The following is a 19,594-nucleotide window of genomic DNA, read 5'->3' on the forward strand; positions in this document are numbered from 1 at the left end:
TTTGGCTGCTTTTTTTAATGCTTTGCTTTCCCACCCCCTATAGACCCAAAGCTCCCCGTTGGCAATTTTTTGTGTCCTTGGAAATCATTTGTAGTTCACTAATAAACACATCTTCTCAAGATCCCTATGTAGTGGGTGGCTCTGCGGCCCTCAGGAAACGGCTGGTCCCATGGGGACTGGGCCACGTGCGGCCACAGCTGCTGCCCTTTGGTCACTTTAGGTCACCCTAGGCTGGCCTGTGGACGGTGCTGACCTCGATTTCAACCCCCATTTGTGTAGGTCATAAAACCCCGGCGTAAGTTGGCGTTCCGCTCAGGAGAGGCCCGCGACTGGAGTAACGGGGCTGTGCTACAGGTCAGAACTGCAGTGCCGGGAGTTCCCTGCACCAGGCCACCAACCAGCCCTCACGTCCCAGACTGTGACTACATCAGTCGCCGACTGTCATTCTGCCTGCGTCTGTCTGTCTCTCTCCCTCCCCTCCTCCTCCCCCTTTGGTGTAACTTACCTGGTCTCCTGATTTTGGACTTTAGGGACCCTGTGTGGGTGGGAAGAGGTCAGCCAGAGCAAGGAGAGGCTGCGCTGAGCGTCTCACCCTCTGCTGCCCCCTTCCCCATGTGAGCCGCTGCACCCTCTCTCTGCTCTAGGCCTCCAGCCAGCTATCCCGGGGTTCAGCCACCACGCCCCGAGGTGTCCTGCACACGTTCAGCCAGTCGCCCAAACTGCAGAATGCAGCCTCGGCCACAGCCCTCGTCAGCAGGACCAGCAGACATTCCGAGAGAGCCGTGAGTGCCAGCAAGGGCAACGCCACCTCCAACTGGAAGAAGGCATCTCTGAATACAGGTGGGCAACCCCCATGGGGCTCAAAGTAGGGACCTTGCCATGCTTGGGTCTATCCCTTCCTTATTTTTAACAAAGACGTGCACATGCACAGGGTGAAGGGAAGCAGCACCAAGGGCCCTGAACCCCCAGGTCTGCTCTCTGAGGGTCGCTCCTCTGACTCTTCAGCGCACTCTCTTCTGTTCACTAACTAGGACACCCTGAACAAGTGGTAGCCCTGGGTAGGTAGTAATTGCCTTCATTATGTGCACGTTCTGTACCAAAAATCTCAGGCCTCAACCCAAAACATGGGGCAAACCCAGTTCAGGCAGCATCCCCCCAACCATCTATTGGACTCCTGTCAGCACAGATGCTCATCTTGCCAACTTATGCTCCCCCTGTCCTTTCCTGCTGTTGGAAATACCTTTGTTTGCTGTTATGTTGTACCTTTCGTCATACACTAATTTCATTTCTTGCTCACCCGGACAGTGTCCTTCATTCCCTGCTCTGTGAGACACTCTCTTCCCACCCTCTGGCTTGGACAGGTCAGGTGGTGCGAAGTACAAAAGAGAACAAGAATGCAGGGATGAGGAGGGGGACCCTGGGACAGGGATGGGGATCAAAAACGGGAAAGTGAAGGGTAGGCACAAAAGAGCTGAGAGGAGACAAGCGAGTGCTCTTATTGTGGGAGCAAGTCTCCCCCTGTGGTTGCTGCATCCCTGTAGGAAGAAGAGTCATCATCATAAGATCCGTCTCCCTAGTCAGAACTGGGAAAGCCTTGCTACCTATGCAAACAAAACACGGGAGCCTGCTGTGCATGCAGCTGACCATGAGTTAGAAACATGCCCAAGTATCAGAGCCTGCCCCGAGAGAGTGAGCTCAGGAGAGAGAGGACGTTCATTCAACTCAGAAGAATCCACACAGCCTGGAGAGCGGAGAGCATTTGTAATCATAAACCAGGCAGAGATACTTTTGCTCAGCATGTTAAGATACACCTAAGCACGCATAGGCCGGTTGGAAATTCCTCTCATGGGAAACTTGAAAGTATATGAAATCAGTGGGAAAAGTCAAATACAAGTGTGCGTCTGTGTATGCAGTGATGGCACCAATGCAAAAACTGTGTGTATGTGTGTGTGTAAAGGTAATGTTTGGAAGGGAATATGAAGGAATAAATAGTTGCTGTGTTCAGCAGTAGGATTAGAGGTAAAAGTGTCATAGCTTAAAAGCAGCATTTTCCAGAAGAGTTCTGCCAGCACTCCTGGTCACCTTGGGTTTCTGGGTGGTGGTTTGAGGGAAATGACAGGTTTCTGGAGTGCCAGCCTTCAACACACAGGGAGGGTTCCCTACTGCATTTGACCTCGGAATACCTGTTCCACAGGATGTATTAACCTCCACCAAAAATAATTTTGCAGTAACAGTGACTCTGGAGGGCCCTGCTACAGCTGGGGGTCTGGGGCAGTCCCTCCTCCTGGCCAGCCAAAAATCTGTGTGTGCTGGTGTGTGTGGCAGTCATTTCTTCATTTTCCAATTATAAAAGTGACACTTGTTCATTGTGGAAATTTGGAGAATGCAAAGAGAGAAGAAAGCTGCAAGGAGAAGATAATGGTACTTTCCACCACAGGAGAACCAATGCTGTACTCAGAGGCTTGTCCCCAATCTGCCTCTTCACTTGAGTGTCCCATGTGTAAATGTGTGCCTTATTGAGGGCTCATGCTGTATCTGCCATTCCATGTCCCTCTTAACATTTTCATAAGAGAACGTTACAGTATCATTAAAAACTCTTTGAGGACAGAACTGTTTTTCATGGCTGCATAATATTTCGTCATACTGGCTTGCCCAGTTGCACAGTTCTGTCATTTGTGGTTTTTCACTGTGCTCAACAGCACTGTGGTAAACACCTCACTTTACAATGTAGCGCTTGGGTAGCTGACAGAATGTGATCATTGGGGTTACTGTGGCAGAGGCTGGGGATGTTGGGAAGGCGGTTGGACTATGTCTTACGTTCTCTTCAGCTCTGAGGCCTAAGATTTACCCCGCCTGTGCTTAGTTGGCTCAGCTGAGGCTGGGCTCCTCCTGGGAGCTTTCACAACTGGGGCCATCTTGGCTTGTCACTCTGTTCTGTTGCAGGCGGGCCCCTCACGTTTGTCAGCCCGAGCTTGGCAGTGCACAAGACCTCCTCCGCCGTGGACCGCCAACGGGAGTACCTCCTGGACATGATCCCGCCACGCTCTATCCCCCAGTCGGCCACATGGAAATAGTGCGAGCCGGGCCCACTGGAGAACAGGCTCCCTTCTCCCTCCCACCTGGCCCTGCTACCCTCCATTTGGGAAGACACCGTGCTCCCCAAGAGAGCGAGCAAGCACCAGCCGCGCTGCAGAAGGGAGAGCTCCATTTTTGGCTGCAAAGTCTCATCGCGGCTGGGGGCCCACTTTACAGGTGGATGAGGATTATCACTGGGGGACCTTTCCCATGGGCTTTCCTCCTTTCTTTGCCTTTAGTTTGCCCAACACCAGCAGAAAAGCAGACCTCGGGGGCTGGTTCTGTTCCCGGCCCTCCCCTTGCCCCCAACAGGGTGCATGTACGGCTCACCCTGGACACTGTGACATGCTTGGGCAAGACTGGCGCCCTGGGCTTCTGAAGTCGAGCGGACCGTTGTTTTGTTTTTGCTTTTCCCCATCTTAGCCTCCCAGTCTTCGACTGCCTTCCTTTACGGCAATCTCTAGGTTAACAGATTTTTTTTTAAATCACCTCATGATGATGGAGTTTAAAGTAAACCTTGCAGACCCAAGGGTCCCTGCCGAGCACGGCCCCCCTGCCCGGTGAGTGGGCCGCTGATCAACCCTCGCTCCATCAGAAGGCCTTTGCTGCTGCTCGTCCCAGAGACCCCTGACCTCCCACACTTCGTAGAAGAACAAACCGCAACCCAGACCCAGCCTGGGAGCTTGGGAGCCCCATGTTGCTGAATGAGGAGGCAGGAGAGAATCGGCAGCAACGTCCAGAGCCTGAGCGGGAAATTGGAGGGGCAGGCTGTTGTGTTTTTGTTATTATTGTTGTGGTTTATTTTATTAAATGTTTTCCTTTTCTTTTCCTACTTATTTTGATGGACAACATCCTAAGCTGCCCTGGCCTGTGCTCCTGTCAGGTGTGTTGGCGTGGGAAAGCACCACCACCACCACCTCCCCCACCCCCGACTTCAGGGTTTCCATTGGGTCTAGTTTAGAACCTTCCTTTAAAGCAGGGCCATGCTGCCAGGGATTGCTTTCAGACTTTTTTTTATCCTCTTTAGAGTCTACAGAAATGTCTTACAAAGGATCAGGTCTGCTCTCAGTTTTGTTTTGTTTTGGTTTTTCCCACTCCTTAGAAATCGGTTCCATGAGGAAAGGCAGAAGCTGTTGTGTGTGTGCTGTGCACAGGCTGGCTCCACGCAGGTGCAAGGGTGTCCCATGTGTACGCACATGTGTGTGGAGATGGGGTACGCTGCTCCCCACTTCAGCCCCAGCCCTGGTTTTCCTATTCATGCAGTTAGGGACTTAATTTAAAATCTTTATTTTGTAGGGCTGCCTTCTTCAAACACACTGCTACAACATTCTAATAAAGGCTCATTTAACCCCTTCTCTCATGGTGTGTGAATATCAGTGTTTAGAAAACATTTTTGACACGCGGTAGAAGACCTAGTTTTGCAAAATGTTCTAATTTTTTGTTGTGTGAAGCCCCAAATTTCTCATAGATTTTTGTTTTGAGTGCATAACTTAGATGGGCTGAAGGAGGGGAGGGCGGGGAAAGGTCACTTCCATTCCAAGATCCAGGGATTTTGGGGAAAGGGGGGAAATTGACATTCAGGAGCAGGAGGGGGCAAGGGTGTGTTTTTACACCAAAAAATTAAGAGTATGCAAGATTTCTACTCCTTGCATTTTTCTGTGTGCCTGGCAAATAAATACCTGTCTCATACTACCCTGAGCTGTTAGCCTTCTCTGTTCAGTAACATGGGCCAGATTTTCCAAATCCTCCAAGAAGGAGCATCCAGGCCAGCCTCTTCTGGCAAACACGTCAGTTCTATGCAGTAACTTGGGATCAGGCATCTGGGGCAAGGTCACCTCTGCACTGGAGGGATGTGCCACAGCTGGGGTTAAGGGGGTCTGTGACTCAAGGGCCCTGAGCCAACCTGCGTACATTGGCCCCCAACCCTGGCCCCATCAGAATCTCACTCGTCACTGTGCTCAGGAACCACCTCTCCTCGCCTTGCCTGGCTGTACTTTGGGCCTCGGGCTGTTGAATAGGCCTTGTGAATTCAGTGCAAACCTGACTGCCACTGTCAGAGGATGGGATGGCCAGGCCCTGGCCCTGCCTCCTCCAGCCCAGCATCCCTGGGAACAGTCCCATCAGGGGCGACTTAACTGTGATGTAAACATAGTTTTTAGAGGGGGGCGAGAACGTGAGATGCCTTAATCTTTAGTTCATTTCTACTGTCTCAAAACTCCTGTCCCCTTTTTTTCTTTAGTTTCCCCCTTTGCAGTGTAACTTCTGTGATAAGCCCCAGAGGGGTGGTCGTGTGATGAAATTTATGGTGTTACAGGAAAAGGCATTCTTAAATACCTCTGGGTGTGGAGTTTGGACATACTAGGAAAGGATATTGACATTAATGGTGTCCTCCCAGCAGCAAAGCTCACTCCTCAAAATTGACCAAGGTGCTGGAGTCGTGGGCTCACCCTGGGATCCTCGGGGGTGAGAGGACCTGGTTCCCAGGAGCAGTGAGAATGTGGGAGTCGCCAGTCCCAAATAAAGATTGTAATGGTCCTGAGTTATCTGTGACACAAACCCCTGACGACAACTGGAAACTTCAAAATGTCAGCTGCTCTGTAAATTGTGGTGGGGGGATTCCCAGCTCATTCCTCCCCACCTTGATGGCCATGTGTGTGTGGACCCACAGGTACACATGCATATGCTCACACAGATACACGTGTCACTTGGAGCCACCCATGGCTCTGGCCATCCTGACCACGTCAGGGGGACTCCGGTCCCCAGTGTCCCATCTGTGACAACTGAACTTGCACCTTTAACAAGGTCAAGAGTGGCCCTTCTCCCAGGGGTGGCCTCTGGTCCTGTCTGTATCCGAACACCTTTGTGAAGCAAAAGCTCACCCCAGTGCAGAGGGAATGAAAGAGGCTACTGAGTACAGTCCTGCTGTTTCTTGTGGCTCCTTGTGTCCCACACCTCACTCCTGTAGACAGACACAGGGCGTAGTTTTCTATATAAATAATATATTCTCATCACAGGGGTGTAAATAATGGAAAAGACAGTCATTGCTGCTCTGCCATAGGGTTTTTCTTTGATGCTGAATTATGCTGCACATGACATTTGCCTAAAGAACTTGGACTGAGATTTTTTTAAAAGGACAGCTAAAGTTTTATAATCCTTAACAAAGAAAGTGTAATAGTTACACTAGTGCAGGGTATTTGGGAGGTGGTTTGTTGGGGGGGGGGGGTGGTTGTTGTCACTTGTATTTATTGTGACTCTCATTCTTTGATAATAAATGTAAAAAAGAAAAAAATGGCCACCAAACCGGAATAAAAGTTCCAATAAACAAAGAGGCTGGAATCAATGGCTATACATTGTGTCATGAGGAAGTTTTAGAGTCTGAAGGACAATAAAGAAATGGACGATGTGTCGGCTGTATTTTTCTTTCATCCCCTTGGCCGTGGGTTCCCTGCCTTATTTCATCCCAACCTTGGGCAGCTTGGAGACTTGGGATGGTGCAGTAGGGTGACCCTTTGTTAACAGGGAAGCAAAGGATGAGACACCTGCTGCTTAGGCTTCTTTCAGATTTCACTTCCTGCAGGGATGAGTCCTCCCCAATTGGGCACCATGGCCTCACCTCCAGGCCTCCATCTCCTCCAGAACCTGGGGCTTTGTGGCCTGCTTACCCGTGGAGCTGGAGGACTGGGATGAGAATCAAGTGGGTTTTGCTCGTTGGGCTGGCTACTAGCCCCCATCAGTCTCTACCCTGGTGTGGCAGGTTTTCTGGGAGTGCTTTGCAGGCTTGGCACCACGTTGGGTGTCTTTGCTGCAGCATGTGATGTTACAGATGTGGATCCTAAGCACAGACAGAGCCAGGAGCCATCAGCTGGCTCTAAAATGAACAATTCTTAGTGAAAATTCGTTTTCTTCAGAAAATTTGTTGACATAGTGTTTCAAGTTTCATTCACAAAGTGAGACCTGTGATCATTCTGCTGAATTCCATTGTGCACAAAATATGATCCTGTTTTCCTAGGCGCTTTTATTTTTTTGCTGTTTCATGTTTTTGTTGTTGGGGCATCCCTGCCTCAAGGCTGGGGGCTGACAGCCCTCCCCAACGCCACAGTCACCTCGGTCTCACGTGGGCAAGGCACAGAGCTGGTAGAACCCATGACAAATTAAACCCAAGCCTGCCCCACTCCACCCATGACATATTCTGACTGGTGCCCCACACCCCAACACTGGCTGTGAGAAGTGCACTTATAGGGTGCTTTCTCAAGGGCTCCCGCACTCAGCCCTCAGGTGAGTATTCGCTGGATCAGGCACAGGCTCCTCAGTGGACCAGGGGTGAGTCTCAGGCAACTTCTCCAGCTAGCAAATGGGACACTCGCCCTGGTCCTTGAGACCTTGTCCCCTCTAAACTGAGCCATGAGTCTGTGGTCACAGGGCAGGAGGAGACCCGGGCCTCATTGCTCACAGATTCATCAGTGGACAGAAAAAGGCACATGCCACCCCTAGGTATTGAGACCGCACCTTACGACAAGGGCAAGGAGGGAAAAACGAGATGTCAGGGAGGAGGTGAACTTTAGGCCAAGTCTTGAATGAAGAGAGGGGAAAAATGGTTCAAGGAGTAGGAACAGACAGTACAAAGGCTTGGAGGTGAGACCAAGTGTGGCAGGTCAAGGACAAGGAGGACTGGCTGGATGGTGGGAGAAAGGGGCAAGGATGTGGGTTTTATTCTGAGTGCAGTGGGAACCTTGAGAAAGTTCAGGGCCCAGGCCTCCAGTGAGCCATGTCCCTTCCCAGCAACCCCTAGAATGGGTTCCTGCCCCCATTTTCCAAGTGGGGAGCCTGAGGTGTGGCCCAGGTCAGTAGAGACACCCTTCTAATGTAAACCAGAGGAGTTGGGTTTTCTCTCTCAGCCTTGAGGTGAATCAGTCAGAACTGGAGACAAGGCACTTCCCCTCTCTTAGCTTGTTTTCTCATCTGCAAAATGAGGGGGTTGGGGCCACAGCCTGTTAGAAGGAAGTGAGGGGAGAGCTGGCACTTAATTCCGAGGGCACCTGAAAGCCATGGAGGGTGAGAGAGCAGGGGTGGGATATGGTCAGACCCACAGTGGGCAGCTCCTTCAGGGACAGTGTGGGGCTTAGATGGAGGCAGGTAGGATTAGGACTTAGGGAGACGTTTCCCATGCACCCCAAACGACAGACATCCACTGTCACTAAACCCAGTAACCTCAATGCAAGCAAAATAACCCCCAGTCTCCCCCAGACGCTGTGGGAGTGCCCTCTCCAGGACATATATATTTACCTCTTCAACTCCTCTCCCTCCCTCTCCATTTCAGCCACAGGAGCTCCATTCAGTCTTGGGAACAGTGCTTCTGCTGTTTCCAGTGTCTAATTCTTTTAGGGCTCAGCTCAAATGTCGCTGCTTCAGTCCCTCCTTGGTTACCCCCCACCTGGCATTTAGTACAACTTACAATTATTTTATTTCTAGGCCATTCTTTTATTTTACTTGACTTTTCACTTGCCTCCTCGCAGAGGGCAGGGATGGATCCAAGCTTCTTTGCTGAGTCCCAGAGCCTGGCACATACCAGGCGCTCCATAAATGCACGAGTGAACAGAGGACTGAATGAACCAGCTTGCCCAGCTAACCCATGCTCCACCCTTGACTCTCCCCCAAGACTCTGACCTCACCAAAAAAAGCTCCCACCACCTCCCCACCCTACTTCAGCCACATCTGAGTTCAAAGCCCAGCCGTGTTCTTGGGCAAGTGACATCTCTGTGGGTCTCAATTCCCTCATCCGTAAATGTTCAGTTTATGTTGAGACAGATGGTCCCCACCCCCCGCCATTCCATTCTTAAACACAGGAAGGGTGCTGGGGTCCTTGCTCCCCAGCCCAGCATCTCCATCGCCCGCTAATTTACATTTCAAATTCACACAGCTTTTTTCACAGTGTATTTATGTGGGAAGACTAGAGGTATGAATCAAAATGTCTTTGGGCCCATGAATTAATGAGAGGTGTTACAATATCCTGGCATTAAATTAGTGACTAGCAGCAGTAATTATCTATGTGAAGATCAATACTGCTATTAGACTTGATGCCAGGACCATCACGACCCCAAAGACCCTTCGAGTCTGCCCAGGCCGGGGAGTCCAAAAGGTCCAAGTTTGAATCTTCTCAACTCCCTTTTGAGACCTAGAGCAGGAACCTCAACCAGCCTTTCTCTAAAATGGGGTGCCTGCGCCTGTCCTCCTCAAGGAAAGCGACCCTCCCTCCCTTCTGATCTGTAAAAGGAGGCCATCGCTAGAGGCAGGTGCGAGGAAGAGCGAGTTTATTGCAAGTTCCAAGGAGGCGTCTTGGGGGTGCTGTCCCCACCGACGTGCGTGGCTGGTTGGGGAAGTCACCGCCGGCTGTGCAGCCGTCGCTCATTCCGCGCAGGCGCAATGCTTCCGTCTCCTCTCGTGCCGCCCCCTCCCAGGGCCTTTTCACGAAGAATCAAGGAAGAACATGCACCCTCCTACTCTCGGGATCGTGGAGGAGGAACCAGATTCCAAACAGGGACGACTGCGGGTCCCCGCCGTCGAGGGAGAAGGGGAAGGGGAAGGGCGCGTGCGCAGTGGTGCGCGGCGGCTTCGCAGGACCCGCGAAGCTCGCCTCTCGCGTGTGCGCTGCGCTTGCGCAGTGCTCGGGACGGCGGGAATGGCGAGAACCCCAGCTTCTAGCCAGAGTTCCCGGCGCGCAGCCAGCCGTTGCGTGCTACCTGACCCGCCGAGGGCCTCGCCGACGGGCTGAACTGCAGCAATTCGGCGATCAGGGCCTTGCAGCGCTCGGACAGCTCGAGGCCGTCGGGGTAGAGAACGCCGCGCTTCTGGCGCCGCGGGAGGCCAGCGATGTCCGAGTCGTCGAAGGGCATGCACCCGGTGACCATGACGTAGAGCACGACGCCCAGGCTCCATACGTCATACTTCTTGGGGTCGTAGGGGATGCCCAGGAGTACCTCGGGCGAGGCGTAGGCGGCAGAGCCGCAGTAGGTGGTGCTCAGGTCGGGATAGCCGTGTGCCTGGCGGCCGAAGCCGAAGTCGGTGAGCTTGACGCGGCGCTCGTCCGGGCTCAGCAGCACGTTTTCGCACTTGAGGTCGCGGTGGACCAGGTGGTTGTCGTGCAGGTAGCGCACGGCTCCGGCGATCTGTGCGAAGAGGTCTCGCGCCTGCCCCCCGGGGATGCGCCCGTTTCGCTGAACGGCCTGCAGCAGGTCGGTGGCGGCTGCCTCCATCACGATGTACAGCTTCCCGTTGCACACCTCGATGAACTCAAAGACGTGCACGATGTGCGGGTGCCGCACTCCCCGAAGTATGGACAGCTCTCGCGGCAGGAACTTGTTGACGAAGTCCGGCGGCGCGCGGCGCCGGTCCACCACCTTGATGGCCACCGTGCCCTTGTACTTCTTGGACGTGGCCACCTTCACCTTGGAGTAACTGCCCTCGCCTATCGTGCGGCCCAGCTTATAGCCGAGTTCGCTCAGAAGTTTGTCGCCCGACATGGTGGCGCCTGGAGTGCGCGGGGAGCAGGAGGCGGCTGCTGTCGGGGGGCGGCCGGACTCCACTCTCGGGCCTAACCCATGGTGCTCGGCACCTGCACACCTGCACCCCCATGTGCCCACTCCCGGGCCTCCGCGCTGCGGTGCCTTTTATTGCCCAGGTAACAATTTCTGCCTTGTGAAGTGACCGCGGGCGTCACCCTGCCTCAGGGTAGGGGCCGCCTGGACCCCGCCCCGCGGGGCCCCGCAAGGCCCTCGGGCTTTGTGACTCATAATCGGTCTGAATGGCCCAGTTCCCAATGAGGGGCCACTAGCAAGGGATCGCTAACACCACCGAGTAGCGGAATACGTGCCTAGCATTGGGGCAGCTCCTCGTGAGTCTGAATCTGAGCAGCAGCCGCCCCCTAACTTGGTGTACCCAACCGTTACCATGTGGAGCCCCGGGCTGCCCGCAGAGGCCCCAGGGGGAGGAAAACAGGAAGGGGGGCTTAACTTGGTGACCTGGCTCCCTCGGAACCTTGGGGATTTTGACTGGCCAGCACATCGCCCCAGAGGGAAGGTGAACGGGAGGTCCTTTAGTGCAAGGACCGGGGCGACCGGGCGGGCTCCAGGCGTAGACACCGACTGAGCCACGCCCCGCCTGGGAGAAGAAGAAATAAGGACCCCTCAGCCGCAGCCCGGCCGCGCAGTCAACCCCAGGCCCGGCCACCGGCGTTTCACTACGCGCTGAGGTCGCTGCACCAGCGCCCTAGGTTTCCCAGCCGTGCCTGAGACCTGCGCGGCTGCTTCCGCCACACTCAGCATGGCCGCGGCCGCCGGTCGCGTAACGTCCGCCCGCGACCGGAAGTGCAAGGTCCTGTGAGAATGGCGGCGTCGAAGGTGAAGCAGGACATGCCGCCGTCGGGGGGCTATGGCCCCATCGACTACAAGCGGAACCTGCCGCGTCGGGGACTGTCGGGTCAGTGTCGCCCTGCGCCGGGGTGTCAGAGTCTGGGTCTTGTGGGTGCCGCGGCGGGGGCGGGGCGCCGGGGAGGCTCGCGGGCCTCAGTTTCCCCTGCGGTATGACGGGAGGCGGAGCCCTGGGATCACCGATAGCTTCACTAGTGACAGTAGCGACTGCTGCAATATGTCGAGCGCTTACTAAACTCATTGCTTTCTTCTCTGACAGCCCAGGAGGTCGATCCCATTAATCATTCCCATTTTACAGTTGATTAAACTGAGATTAGTGTAGCTTGCACCCGGAGCCCTCCTCCGCGCTTTCGTTTCACAGGTGGGGAAACTGAGGCTGGAGAGAGGCTGCGACCTCCGTTTAGGGTCACCCAGAGCAAAGCTGGGGCCGAAACCCAGAACACTGAGGGAATTTAAAAGATGTTCTGTGCGGTGGTTCCTCGCTGGTGGCCCCCACCTGGAGGATGTCCCGGGAATACGTATTCTTAAATTTTTCAAATGTTTTAAGTAACATTTTAAAATTTGTTATTGCGTTGCACACAAAAAAATGTAAGAGAGAAAATAGAAGGCACCGATAGTCTGCACCCAAGGTTAACAGAGAAATACAAAAAATTTAAAACAGTAAAGGGTGAACACATTTGCTGTAACTCATGAAACTTTACATTTAAACTTGGGAATGTTATGCACATCATGCCTCAGTTGAAAAACAAAAAAATTCATGGGCATGGTAAAAAAAAAAAAAAAAAGTAATAATTCAGTTAGTAGAAAAGTTAATGTCAAGTGAAAACTAAAAGCTTTCCCTACCCCTTCTTGGCTTTTTTTGTATCCTAGAACAGAGGTTGGTGAACTTTTTCTGTAAAGGGCTAGATAAATAGTGTAGGCTTTGCAGGCCGGATGGTCTCTGTCCACTGCTGCCGCTTTCTTACAACTGTTTGCAAACCTAAAAGTGTTCTTAGCCTGAGGGCCCTACAAAAAAAAGTTACAGGCTAGATTTGGCACCACAGGGGCACTCTGCTCATCCCAGAACAGATTGAAGGAATATAACATGATCTGAGTCTCTTCATTTCTTTTCTCGAGCTATGACTACACCCCCAGGCCAGTGCACCCCTCAGGTGTGTGGCACAAGGTCTGTTTATACATGTGCACCCATGTGACCTCTGTCCAGACCAGGCTACGGAAGGATCCCAGCCCTCCCACCTCCCTGAGCTCCTTCCAGTCAGCATCTCTCTCTCTCTCTTTTTTTTAAAGTCACAAACGTGCCCTTTATCTTGGTCCTCTTTCAGTTCATGATGCAGCAGTGCCTCCTGTGTGCCCTAACTACCACTGCCTGGGCTTTGGTCTCCTCATCCCATCGCTTGATGCCAGCTTGCTTTGTGGCATGTATAAAGCCACCCCAGTCTCTGCTGGCTGCAGAGGGCTGAGGAAGCTAGCCCTTCTGGTGGTGGGGTCTTGTTTGTGTACCTGTATTCAGTATCTGCTTGAGGGTGCATGTGGCACTGGGTGCTGTCCCAAGAAGCTCACAGCCTAGCTGAGGAGACAAACGTCTTGCCAGATTTTCCCGTTGCGACAAGGCCCGGAATAACCAGGGCCTGCTTTAGCCAGGGTGGGCCAGAAGAACATCTCTTAGGAGCCCCTCAGGCCTAGGGAACAGCGAGTATAAAAGCCCTGTTCTCCATCTGGAACCCCACCCTCAGCTTCTGTCCTCCTGGGTCCTCCTCCAGCCTTGCTTCTGAGCCATGGTCCACAGTGGCCCTCTCCCATCAGTCTTTCCCTCTTCTGCTCCTGTCCAAAGTGCTGTGGCCCCAAGCCTGGTACTCACTCCCCTTCTCTGCCTGGACCGCTCACCACCAGCGTCCTGGAACATCCTGGCAAGCCATCAGGCCACCTTTAATCCACACTGCTTCCAAATGACTGCTATCCCCGCCTTTTCCCCTCATCTCTCACACTCGGCTCTCCTCTGTCCACTCCCCCTGCCCCAGCAGGTGACTCTTTTTTCCTTATATCTTTAACATTTTTATTGATAGTCATGTACCATACCATACAATTCACCTATTTCATTTGTTCAAATCACTGATTTTTAGTCTATTCACAGTTGTGCAGATTTAGGATCACCATAATCCTAAATTTACAACACTTTCATTAGTCCAAAAAGAAACCTATTCCCATTAGTAGTCACTCCCCATTCTCCTCTCCCCCACCCCCTGACAACCACTCATCTGCTTTCTGTCTCTGGATTTGCCTCTTCTGGTCGTTTCATATAAATGAAATGACTTGCTACCTGTCCTTTTGTGTCTGGCTTCTTTGACTTAGCATGATGATTTTAATGTTCATTTTGTACCATGTGTTGGTGCTTCATTCCTTTTATGAATGAATAATATTCTTGTATGGCTGGATTACATTTTGTTTATTCATTTACCACTTGATGGACATTTGAGTTGTTTTCACCCTTTGGCTTCTGTGAACATTCCTGTGTAAGCTTTTGTGTGGACATGTGTTTCATTTCTCCGGGGCGAAATTTTACCTAGGAGTGGAATTGCTGGGTCATATGGTAGCTCCGCATTTAATGTCTTAAGGAACTGCCAAACTATTTTCCAAATTGGTTGTACCGTTTTACGTTTCCACCTGCAATGTGTGGAAGTTCCAATTCTCCACATCTGGACAGCACTAATTATTTTCCATGTTTTTGATACTAGCCATCCTAGTGGGTGTGAGTAAGTATCTCATTGTGGTACCTCATTGTGGTTTTTCTTTGCATTTCCCTGCTGACATGGTGTTGAGAGCATCTCTTCAGGTGTTTATTGGCCATTTGTATAGCTTCCTTGGAGAAATGTCTTTTCAGGTCCTTTACACATTTTTTAATTAGGTTGTTTTTAATCATCTTTTTATTATTGAGTTTTAAGAGTTCTTTATATATTTTGGATACCATTCCCTTATCAGATACATGCTTTGCAAATACTTGCTCCCATTCTGTGGGTTGTCTTTTCAGCTTATAGAAGGTGTCAGCACAAAAGTTTTTAATTTCAATGGAGTCCAGTTCATCTATTCTTGTTTTTGTTACTTGTGCTTCCACTGTCATATCTAAGAAACCATTGTCTCATCTAAGGTCACAGAGACTGACTCTTCTGTTTTCTAAGAGTTTTATGGTTTTAGCTCTTACATCGAGCTCTTTGATCCATTTTGAGTTCATTTTTATGTGGGGGGAAGGAAGTAGTACACTTTATTCTTTTGCATGTGGCTATCCAGTTGTCCAATTTGTGGAAAAGACTATTCTTTCCCCATTGAATTGTCTTGGCACCCTTGTCCAAAATCAGTTGACCATAAACGTGAGGGTTTATTTCTGGACTCTCAGCTCTGTTCTGTTGATGTACATGTCCATCCTTTTGCCAGTCCCCCACTGTCTTGTACACACAGCTGCGTGATAAATTTTGAAATTGTGAAGTGCGAGTCCTCCAACTTTGTTCTACTTTTTCAGAATTGTTTTGGCTATTCTGCATTTCCATATGAATTTCATGATCTGCTTGTCAATTTCTGTGGGAATGTTGGGGGAAGGTTGGCATTCTGATGGGGACTGCGTTGAATCTGTACCTCAATTTGAGGAGTGCTGCTGTCTGAACAAGGTTAAGTTCTGATCCATGAACACAGGATGCGTTACCATTTATTTAGGTTTTCTTTATATGTGGCCCACATATCCTTCTGGGCATGCTCCTCACCAGCCTCCTCCACCATATTGGTAGCTCTGGAGGCACAGACCTCCCTGAGGGCCTGGGGTCTCAGCCTCTCAGGAAGAGACAAGTTAGAGCCCTATCATCGTAAAGGAATTTCTCTTACGGGTGGGCCCACACGTGGGTGTCTGGTGTAAGGGCAAGGGGTCTTCACAAGGACCGTCCAGGTCTGTCCCCTGGGGCTGAGTGAGAAGAGGAGGCCCCTGGGCCTCTCTCCAGCTGTTGAAAAGAATGGAGGCAGCTCTGATGAGATGCTCCTGCCCAGTGGAGAGGACATGGAGTGCCCAATGCAGGCGGCCACCCACTGTGAACAAGCCATCGGTGACTGGGAGCTGGTCCTAAGCACTCCGGCCTCTCGGGAGAGGTCCTGCCTCTCAGCACAGGAACCAGGGTGTTGTCTCTACCCTGTCCCCTGTTATGTGGAAGTGTCTTACCCGAAGCTGGTGTTTTTCACAGGTTAAACTAAAGGGGTAAAAATTGAGCCAGTTTCTCCTTTATCTCTGAGTCCAGTAGAGGTGCCGGATGACCCTTGTGCTGGAGGTGAGCTAAAGAAGAGAGAGCCCCTCTCTGTCCCCCAACGAGGCTCAGGGAGTGACCTCAACCACCGTTTCCTGGTCCTTTACTGGGTGTTAACTGAAGCTCGACCTGGCTGAGCTTGTCAATTTGTCCCAGCAACCATGAGGTCTGTCCAGAGAAGAGACTGAGAGGCTGGAAAGATGACGGGGCAGAGCGAGCCAAGCCCAGCCAGGCCCCAGGCAGTCTGGGCCTCCCAGAAGACCCAGCAGGCCCACAGCCTGTCAGTCAGGATTAGAACGCAGGTGCCCACAGGTGCTCAGTAAATATTCATGGCAGCTTCTGTCCCCTGGGGTCCTGGGCAGGGGCTTGACCCTGCTGGATGGGGAGGCACCAGCACCCTGGGAGTCCAGAGGGTGGTTGGGTGGCCCCTGCAGGGCACTGTCTGCCTCTGGCAGCCCTGTCCAGCCCCCCGTGAGCAGCACGCAGGGAGGTGACCCAGGCAGCCGGGAACCTCCATGGAGTTGGGACCCAGTGTGGATACTGTCCTTCCTCATGGGGACCAGCCAGTTGACTGGGAACCAAACAGCCTTCTAGAAGATGATGGGGCCAGGGCCACCCAACATAAACATCTAGACCCTCAGGCTTTTCTGCGGTCCCCCCATAGCCTGCACCTTCCAGAAACCCCAACTTGGGGGCAGAGGTGTTGCAGCCATAGGAGCCTCACCTGTGAGAGAGAAGCTGAGGCAGCTTGGTGTCCCCTGTGTGCTGAGCTGGTGAACGCGATAGAGTGGTCTGCAGCTGTGGGGGAGGGGGCTGTCTGAGGGAGGGGGCTAATCGACATTCCACAAAGACAAAAAATAGAAGAAATACGCACTAGAGTTGGTCCTGGCCACCTCTGGGCAGGGATCGTGGGGGCTTTCACTTTCTCCCTCGCCCATATTTCTGGAGTATTTGCACAGCAAGTGGATTGTGCTTCACGAGAAGAAATGACGAGGGGTGGCCTGTCCTGTGTGCAGGTACTGAGCCCGCTCCCCTTCTCCCCACAGGCTACAGCATGTTTGCTGTGGGCATCGGGACCTTGCTCTTCGGGTACTGGAGCATGATGAAGTGGAACCGTGAACGCAGGTAGGCTCAACTGAGGGTTGGACAGGACGTGCGCCTGTGGACTTGGTGTAGTTGGGATCCCCTTGTCAATCCCCTGGGCCTCAGTGAGTGCGAGCCCTGACCCAGCAGGTTCATCTCTGGGCTTTATCCTCAAGAAATGACTAGTAAGCGAGGAGCTTGCCACCAGGCATCCCTCGGCCTCCACTACTGGGGACCAGAGGGTCCAGGTTAGGATGGCCCATTGGATAGAGGTGAAGGTGGAGAGGCAGGCCCAGTACGTGCTCTCTTAGTAGGGTTTTGTCAGTGGTAACCAGGCAGTGAGGATAATAAGGGCTTAGAAACAGGCCGTGCAAGACAATGGCCGTGCCAGCCACGTGGGGCCTGAGGGACCAGGGCCTGTGGTGACCTCAATTTAGACTCTGGCCTCCTCTCAGCTTGCCTGGATGCCCTGCCAGGAGGCTTCTTCTCATTGGCCCCTGACAGGCTGGGCCCCTTGACCCTGTCCCATCCTGTGGCATGTGTCCTTAGCATCCTCCCTGAGCTCACTCACCCCCCACGGGACCAGGAATCCCTTGAGGGCGGTATTGGAGAAGGCACAGCATGTGGAGGGCGCTTGGCATTATTAAGTGAACTGAGGAGTACCTGGTGGGTACCAGACACTAGGGCCCTGCACTGGACAGAAGAGACCAGGTCCAGCCTCCCGAGGCACACCGCCCACAGGAGATGGACATGGTAGGTGACAGCAGTGTGCGGCTGTGGTGAAGGCAGTAGTCTGGAGCGCGGGTGCTGCTCTGGGTCCTGGGGGATGGGAGAGGGTGGGGACTGAAGTTCACCCAGACCCTTCCCGGTGTGAGATTCCTGGTGATGAGGGGAGACAGCCAGAGGCCACTCCCTGAGCCACATCACTGGACGCCGCTCCCTCCACTTCCCCCAGCCCAGGAGTGGCTGGTGGCTTGGAAGACGTGAAAAAGTAGGGAGAAGAAAGGAGCCGCCTGTGATACATGGACTCCACCCAGCCGTTATTTTGAGATGAAGGGGACAGTAGAGGGAGTTTTTGTAAGGCCCAGAGCCCCGTGATGAATGTGTGTTGGTGAATCAACGTTGTCTCTTCATCATCCCCCGCCCTGTTTCACCGCAATCATCAGGCCCAGGCTGTTTTTAGGATTAGAAAAGTTTTTTAATTGAAAAGAAAGTGTGAAACCAACAGTCTTTTGGACTGATGCCTGTGCCAGCTCTGTGCCCCCCACGCTCACCCTCATCTTGAGCTTCTGGGGGGCGGATCCCACTGCCTTAGGCCTGCCCCACTCACTTGCCTCTCTCCCAACCCCCTTCCCCATGCATCACCCTGGGTGTTTGAGGGCCACGTTGTTTACCAGTCATCCCAGCCTGGTCTGATCTCGTTGTTGCTTTGGGGCTTTTACAGGCGCCTGCAGATTGAGGACTTCGAGGCCCGCATTGCACTGATGCCGTTGTTGCAGGCAGAGAAGGACCGGAGGTGGGGCCACGGGGGCCAGGGTCGGGAAGCCATAGGCCTGAGTGCCCCAGCCTGCAGCTCAGGACACGGCCAGAATTCATGTGGGGACTGGCAGCCTCGTCACACATACAGGGCTACTGTTACCCTTAGAGAGGGCCCTAGACATGACTTATAGCAGAAACCCAAGGGGGAGAACAGGAAGGATTCCTGGTGGAGAGGGCATTAGGGCTGGAGCAGGAAGACAGTAAGAGTTTACCGAGGGGAGGAAAGGAAAGGAGAAGAGGGGTCAGTGTGTACAGAGTTAAAACTGGCAGGAGGTAATGGGGGCATAGAGCATGGAGGGGTCTGGCAGGGACTCCTCAGGGTGCTCAGGCCTGTCCCCCACCTCCCATTCTGTCCCTCCAGGGTCCTGCAGATGCTTCGGGAGAACCTGGAGGAGGAAGCCATCATCATGAAGGACGTGCCCGACTGGAAGGTGGGTCCTGAAGTCCTGGAGAGGGCTGGAGTCCAGGCAGCTGCAGAAATGCAGCCTGTAACAGGAAACCTGGGGCTGAGGCAGGTGGTGGTGCCAGCTGTGTGGAGGGGAAGGCAGCAGCTTTTGACACAGTGGTCAGCAGGCTATGTGGGCCTGAGGGGACAGCTGCACCCCTACCCATACCCCGCTGTCCCCACAGGTGGGTGAGTCTGTGTTCCACACAACGCGCTGGGTGACCCCCATGATGGGCGAGCTCTATGGACTACGCACGAATGAGGAGATTCTCAATGCCACCTACGGCTTCATATGGTACACGTAGGGATCTGCGCCCCTTGGACCACTGGACCCCCGCCCCCTCCCCACCGGGAAAGAATAAATACTCTTGAGACCCGCCTGTCAGTGTCCCAGGGAGTGAGTGACTGGGGCAGGGGAGGGTGCTACTGGGTCATACACGGCCTGGACACAGGGACTAGACCTGGGGGACTCCTCAGAAGACGCCAGCTGGCAAAGCCTCAAAACACACCCAAAAACTGCCCTTGGATCCACCATCAGCCTCTGCTGCCAGATATGCCTGGACTTTCCTACCTCTCTGTTGAAACCCTGCTTGTGAGCAGCCTGCCTCTGCAGGCTCAGAGCCTCTCTGCTAGGGGCACAGGGGTGGTTGGGCGCCCTGGAGAGGAGAGCCCCGGGTTTGGGGGGGTGGTAGAGGGGAGTCCCCTTGATCCCAGGCCAGGATCCCATGGTAGGAGTAAGCGGCCCATCGCTG

The 19,594-nt window shown here is 53.1% G+C and overlaps 3 protein-coding genes across 17 annotated transcripts in view; 2 read left to right on the forward strand and 1 right to left on the reverse strand.

The window, feature by feature from the left end:
• The window catches only part of GATAD2A (GATA zinc finger domain containing 2A), a 97,858-nt gene extending 93,091 nt beyond the window's left edge, over positions 1–4,767 (forward strand). For 12 of the 15 annotated variants that reach the window (XM_070246723.1, XM_023625546.2, XM_023625543.2 and 9 more), the window contains 3 exons: positions 280–354; positions 645–840; positions 2,944–4,767. In XM_070246723.1, the coding sequence (XP_070102824.1) occupies positions 280–354; positions 645–840; positions 2,944–3,074 (402 nt within the window). In that variant the 3' untranslated portion in view covers positions 3,075–4,767. The remainder of the gene's footprint in view (positions 1–279; positions 355–644; positions 841–2,943) is intronic. The other 3 variants (XM_023625550.2, XM_070246726.1, XM_070246720.1) reach the window with 1 other exon arrangement.
• A 3,771-nt stretch (positions 4,768–8,538) lies between these two features.
• Positions 8,539–10,592, reverse strand: TSSK6 (testis specific serine kinase 6). The gene has a single exon (XM_023625556.2). The coding sequence runs from the start codon at positions 10,590–10,592 to the stop codon at positions 9,771–9,773; it is 822 nt and encodes a 273-aa protein (XP_023481324.1). The 3' UTR covers positions 8,539–9,770.
• Positions 10,593–11,365: 773 nt separating this feature from the next.
• Positions 11,366–19,222, forward strand: NDUFA13 (NADH:ubiquinone oxidoreductase subunit A13). The gene is made up of 5 exons (XM_023625557.2): positions 11,366–11,547; positions 16,822–16,900; positions 18,303–18,374; positions 18,759–18,828; positions 19,028–19,222. Exons 1-5 carry the CDS (start codon positions 11,454–11,456, stop codon positions 19,145–19,147), a joined length of 435 nt encoding a protein of 144 aa, XP_023481325.1. The 5' UTR covers positions 11,366–11,453; the 3' UTR covers positions 19,148–19,222.
• The last annotated feature ends 372 nt before the right edge of the window (positions 19,223–19,594 follow it).

Source organism: Equus caballus, chromosome 21 (genome assembly GCF_041296265.1).
Source record: "Equus caballus isolate H_3958 breed thoroughbred chromosome 21, TB-T2T, whole genome shotgun sequence".
Classification (NCBI taxonomy): Eukaryota; Metazoa; Chordata; class Mammalia; order Perissodactyla; family Equidae; genus Equus; species Equus caballus.